Consider the following 6,766-nt stretch of genomic DNA (forward strand, 5'->3'; position numbering starts at 1 on the left):
GGCTCTGCCAGGGACCACCGCTGCAAGGCGAGGGGCCGGGGCCGCGGTCGCGGCCTGAACACAGATTTGCAAGATGAAGCAGTTCTAGAAGGTTGGTTGCCCAACAATGTGTATATAGTTAACGCTTCAAAGTAGTTAAGATGAAGAAGGGCAAACGAGAAGAGAGACTTTTGTCTTTTTACAGATTTTATTTATTTATTTTAGAGAGAGACCATGAATGGGTAGGAGAGGTGGAAGTAGTCTCCTCATGAACAGGGAGCCCGCCTAGGATCATGACCAGAGCCCAAGACAGACGCTCAACCAACCAAGCCGCCTAGGCATCCCAACACACTAAATGATAGCGAATCCACTACGGGTTCCTGGGGCGGGTGGGGGACAGCTTACATGTGCAATGGGGATGAAGAGGAACCCTTGTGATGAGCACTGGCGATGAATCACTAAATTCTACCCCTGAGACCAATATTATACTATATGTTAAGTAACTAGAATTTAAACTAAAAAAAAAAAAAATTAAAAATGGCTACGATGTTAAATTTTACGTTTTTTTTTAATCGCAATTAAAAAAAACACAAAGAAAAGGATCCTTCAGTTGGATCACAATGCATGGCCCGATTTTATACTCCATAGGAGCGAGCTACCTAAAGTTATTTTCAGCTTGTTGAATCAAAGAGTGGTTACAGACAATAAATTCAAGGACTCAAGGACTTACTTGTGTACGTAGCAGAATTCACTCAAAAAGCATTACATGTAGAGGGCTGAAAGAACGCCTTATAAGAATAAAGGGCTCAAAGCTCAATGAAAATCTAGCAGTTTTGAATATATATGGAATGCAAAAAGCTTCAACGTTCAAAACCAAAACTAGGGACGCCTGGGTGGCTCAGTTGGTTAAGCAGCTGCCTTCAGCTCAGGTCATGATCCCAGCGTCCTGGGATCGAGTCCCACATCGGGCTCCTTGCTCATCAGGGAGCCTGCTTCTCCCTCTGCCTCTGCCTGCCATTCTGTCTGCCTGTGCTTGCTCTCTCTCCCTCTCTCTCTCTGACAAATAATTAAATAAAATATTAAAAAAAAAATTCAAAACCAAAACTAAAAGGAACTGCAAGAAGAAAGACAGCCATAGAAGCACTTTTTTTCTTGTAAAACGTTTATTTCATTACACTCCTGTTTGGTCATCTGATCTAACTGCAAATTTATCATCAGTCTTTTTTTTCTTGTCCTTGCAGTGTCCACAGAAGCAAATTTACAATTATCTGTCAGCCCGTGACGGGCCAAATGGACAGACAAACCTACAGAGTGACAGCATTCATGGAACACTGGGATCCCGACACGCTCTTATCCATGCCTTCGGCAGTAACCATCGCCGTGTGATCCTCTCAATAATCCTTTGAGGTAGGGTCTGTCATTGTCACATTTTGCCAACGAAAAAATAAGCCTAGAGAATGCAACGTGATGAGACAGAGGAAGTAAATAATATAATGGCTGTCAGGCACATCAAACTGGTGGATTTAAATCTCTACCCTGAAGACAACGAACACACCTTCTTTTTAGCTATTCATGGAGCATTCTTAAAAAGTGACCACATATCAAGGGGCGCCTGGGTGGCTCAGTGGGTTAAGCCTCTGCCTTCGGCTCAGGTCATGATCTCAGGGTCCTGGGATCGAGCCCCGCATCGGGCTCTCTGCTCAGCGGGGAGCCTGCTTCCTCTTCTCTTTCTGCCTGCCTCTCTGCCTACTTGTGATCTCTGTCTGTCAAATAAATAAATAAAATCTTTAAAGAAAATAGGCATTTCCGTCATTAATTTTTTAAAATGACCATATATCAGACCACAACCTTAATTTCCAAAAAGTAAAAATACATACATAAGTAAATCCAATAATGTCAGAAATTAAAAAGTGAAAACCACCCTCTCATATGGAAAATTTTAAGTATTTCCTTAAATCTCAATTCAAAGACTGACTATATCAAGAAAAAACTTTGAGTATCTAGAAAATGACAATTAAAACACTATGGGTTCAAAGGCATGTGATAAGGTTAAAACAGTGCTAGGGCAATGTATAGCCTTAAATACTTGTGTGAGTGAGCCAGAAAACATGAAAATAAAGAGATTAAGTATCCACTGCAAATTATTAGAAAACAAACAAAAAATGAACCTAAGAAAAACAGAGTGAAGGAAAAATTAAAAATAAATGCAGAAGTCAGTTAATTAGGAAAATAACAGAATAATAAATTCAAGAAGTGTTTCTTTGGAGGAAAAAAAAGGTAAACTGTTAGCTAGCATAGTCAATGAAAAAGGGGAGAAAGCACAAATACACAAAACAAGACATGAAAGTGGGTAGATAACCACAGATTTAGAGGAAATTTTGTGAAATATGACAGTATTTACTCCACTCTATGCAAATAAGTTTGGGACATGGATAAAATGTTTGTTTTTCTATGAAAGCATAAATTACCAAAACTGACACTAGAAAAAAGCTGTGAAAAAATAAAAACTCATCTGTTATTATAAAAGAAATAGAAAATGTTGTTCAAAAGCAACTCTTACAAAAAGCACTAGGTCTGCTGACTTTAGAAGGGAATTCAACTGAACCTTTAAGGTCAGACTACTCCAATGCTATTTTGAAGTATTCCAAGGCATAAACAGTAAAAATTCCACATTCTGGTTATGGGGGATTGATGCCAATAGAGTACAAAATGTGAAAGTATGGATGACTCTTACTGAGGAATATCCATGCAAAACTGCTAAACGAAATAATGCCAAACAGAATGTAGTAGCTCATTCAAAAAATAAAATATGAGGTGGGAAGGCAAAATGGTACAGCTGCTGTGGAAAACGGTATGGAGGTTCCTCAAGAAATTAAAAATAGAGCTACCCTATGATCCAGCCATTCCAATTCTGGGTATTTACTTGAGGAAATTAAAACATTAATTCAGGGGAACCTGGGTGGCTCAGTTGGTGGAGCGTGTGATTCTTGAGGTTCAAGTTGGTTCAAACCCCACATTGGATGTAGAGAATACTTAAAGAAATAATTTTTTTAAAAAACCCATTAATTCAAAAATATGTATGCACTCCTGTGTTCATTGAAGCATTATTTACAGTAATGGCCAAGACATGGAAAGAACCTAAGTGTCCACCAGCAGATGAATGGATAAAGATGTCACATACACACACACACACGCACATGCACACAGGACTATTACTCAGCCACAAAAAAAGAAAGAGATCTTTTGGAATTCACAGCAACATGGGTGGATCTAGAGGGTATTATGCTAGGGAATTAAGTCACACAGAGAAAGACAATTACCATATGATTTCACTTATATGTGGAATCCAAAAAAACCAAAATAAATCAGAAACAGACTCAGATACAGAGAACAATGTGGTGGTTGACAGAAGGGAAGGTGTGGGGGGGATGGGCAAAATAGGGGAAGGGGATTAAGAGTACAAGACTTCCAGTTATAAAATAAATAAGACACAGGGATGCAATGTACAAAATAGGGAATGTGGTTAATAATATTGTAACAAATTTGTGTGGTGACAGATGGTAGCTAGACTTACCATGGTAATCACTTCCAAATTTATATAAATGTTGAATTACTATGTTGTACATCTGAAACGAATATAATATTGAATGTCAACTACATTTCAATAAAAAAAAATTAAAACATGATTAAGTGGGATTTATTTGGGGGAGTTTAGGAATGGTTCCATATTAGAAAATCCATGGATATAATACGCCATATTAATTGGTCAGAAGTGACAAATTGTATGATCATTTCCCCACAGATATTATAGAGGCATCTAACAAGATCAAATATCCTTTTTGCTTTATAAAACACCTTGGTATAATCAGACGAGGGGGATTCTTCTTTTACATTACATATTTCTATCAATAACTCAAAACCCAAAGAACACTAGAAGCATTCCCATTACAGTCTGGACCAAAACAGAGATACCCTTTATCACCATTATCATTTTACATTATTGGGTAAGTAGACCATAAAACCATATAAGTAAAAAAGATATAAGTATAAATATCTAAAAGAATGAGGAAAACTTCTCATTATTTGAGGCTGATACAGTTGTTTACCTAAAAAACACAAGGTGATCCAACTGAAAAATTATTACCAGTAAGAGCGGTCGGTAAAGTGGCCCCAGGCAAAGATGAAGCAAGAGCTAGAACGGGTCAACAAAGCACCCTTTACAGTATCAGTAAAGATTACGACATACTCAGGAATGAGCTTAACAAGAAAATGTGTGGGACAAAAGCTTTGGGAACTTATTAAGGAAGACAATAAAGAATACTTGAACAAAATAATTTCAGTATGTTGCATGGAACCCAATCATATGCAAAATATTATCACTGTAACACGCAGTCAATAAAGAAGTAGTAAAGAGCTATTTTGGACTCTAGTTACGATTTTCAAAACTCCATGTGCATTTTACACTTGCCTTTCAGCACAGTTTGTGAGATAGCCACGTTGGTCATGACTTCCATGTGGGGCAGTGCAGTGTGGGTTAGGGTGGGAGAGCGCTGGTGCCACGCTGACTGGCGGGTGTGTTTGTACACCTGTGTGATGTCGACATCATCTACCAATACTTAAATGTATGTATTAGAACACAAACTACACTTGTACAGATTTATCCCAGACAGGTTATGACAGACCTTTCAGTATTAAGTCTCTATGTTTTTGGCAATCGTGTGTAGAAAAGTTTATGGATCTCACCTCCTGGCACAGGATACAGAGACCCCATGTATCATGTTCTGTTTTGATCAATGAAAGTGCTAATTTGATTGTTTTAGTTCATGTTTGTTTATTCACAAGGCTGATTTTTTTGTATTTTTATTAGTCATTTTGTTTCTCCCTCTATGAATTATCTTTTTGGTTCATTTTGTTTTTGTATCTTCATGGGTTGCATGTTTTAACCTTTTGTTTTTGTTTGTTTGTTTTTAAGATTTTATGTATTTATTTGACAGAGAGAGAGATCACAAGCAGGCGGAGAGGCAGGCAGAGAGAGAGGCGGAAGCAGGCTCCCCGCCGAGCAGAGAGCCCGATGTGGGGCTTGATCCCAGGACCCTGAGATCATGACCTGAGCCAAAGGCAGAGTCTTTAACCCACTGAGCCATCCAGGCGCCCCTGTTATAAGCTTTTAAAGTTAGTGGGATATGAATATTTTGTTATACAGATGACAAATGTTTCTTCAATTGTCTTTTTATTCGTATGTCACTAAATCTATCAGTTTTCATGTGTGATCTTTTCCATTGTCTTTTTGATTAAGAAGTTTCACTTCATCTTGAGCATATATTATCAATATTTTTTAAAAATATTTTATTTATTTATTGACAGACAGAGATCACAAGTAGGCAGAGAGAGAGAGAGAGAGAGGGAGGAGGAAGCAGGTTCCCCTCCGATCAGAGAGCCTGATGTGGGGCTCGATCCCAGGACCCTGAGATTGTGACCTGAGCCAAAGGCAGAGGCTTTAACCCACTGAGCCACCCAGGCGTCCCATCAATATAATATTTTAAGAATAGTTTCATGTTTATATTTGACGCTTCTTGCCCATCTAAGAATTATTTCGCAGTGAAGAGCTGACATTATTTTTGCCTTTTTCCTCAGCTCCATGTATTACATAACATTTATTTGCCTGTTGATTGTTCTTGTACATGAGGTATATTTGTGAACGCTCTATTCGGTTTCATGAATTGTTATCTGTATGTTGATTTGCCTGTCAATACCCCTCTGTTTAAATTACCTTACTTTTTTAAAAGATTTATTTGAGAGAGAGAGCGCTCACACAGCAGGGAGGAGCAGAGGGAGAGGGAGCGTCTCAAGCAGACTCCACACTGAGCATGGAGCCCGATGAGGGGTTTGAGCCCACGACAACCCCGAGATCATGACCTGCGCCGAAATCCAGAGTCAAACACCCAAACGATAGAGCCAGCAAGGCAGCCCTCCTCCATGTATTTAAATCTGTTGCTAGATATTCTTACCATTCATAATGTGATCTATTTGTGTTTTCCTTTTTTTAATATCTATACTGTTGGTCTTTTCAAAGAACCAGGTCCTGGTTCCGTTGACCTATTCTACATGGGTTTTGAATGTTTACTGCTTACCTTGTTATTAGTTTTTTTCCCCTTTTTTGTGTTTGTGTTGCTGCTGCTGTTTTCCTACTTTCTCAAGTTAAATGCTTGATTCATGTATTTTTTGTGTTCTACGAATAACATATTTAAGATTGTCTTTTTTCTGATGACTGACTTGGACCAGCATTTTTGGTATACTGCAGGAGTGAAGCAGACATTGACGCAGGACGGCTTGACTCTGAAGTGTACTTTGGGGCTGTGGAGGTCGGGGTGTGCTAGGACTGGTGGCCAGGATAGTGAGCACGTTCCTCACCTTGGTGACCAGGGCCAGGGCCAGGAGCAGACTGAAGAGCAGGGGCTGATGTCCAGGCCCCTCTGACAGTCCCAGAAGGAGCAATTCTGAGGCAGCAGTTAGGTTGCCTCTCACCATGGCTTCTGGTCTCTCTAAATATGTGTCAGAAATACGTCTGTCAACAAGAGCAGAGGCAGTCTGGGAAAGTGCGCCTAGCGACCTCCATCATGAGCTAAAATAAAAGTTTGTGATGCTTTTGAAAGGATTTCCAACCTGGGCTGGTGAGGGCAAGAGAGGCCGAGAGCTGTACAGTCCCTGAGTGTCGCTGGGGGCTGGTGAAGCTCTCTCTGTAACTTCATGCTTCCCCAGGAGCAAAGAACCACACGGAGAAGAAGAC

The 6,766-nt window shown here is 39.6% G+C and overlaps 1 protein-coding gene across 1 annotated transcript in view; it reads right to left on the minus strand.

Annotated features, from left to right (window-relative positions):
* Positions 1–6,507, minus strand: part of LOC111139135 (EKC/KEOPS complex subunit LAGE3-like) — an 8,495-nt gene extending 1,988 nt beyond the window's left edge. Inside the window, exon 1 of the mRNA XM_022491289.1 lies at positions 6,391–6,507. Within this exon, the coding sequence (XP_022346997.1) occupies positions 6,391–6,507 (117 nt within the window). The remainder of the gene's footprint in view (positions 1–6,390) is intronic.
* Between the last annotated feature and the right edge of the window lie 259 nt (positions 6,508–6,766).

Source organism: Enhydra lutris, unplaced genomic scaffold, assembly GCF_002288905.1.
Source record: "Enhydra lutris kenyoni isolate GAN:26980312 unplaced genomic scaffold, ASM228890v2 scaffoldscaffold96, whole genome shotgun sequence".
Taxonomy (NCBI): domain Eukaryota; kingdom Metazoa; phylum Chordata; class Mammalia; order Carnivora; family Mustelidae; genus Enhydra; species Enhydra lutris.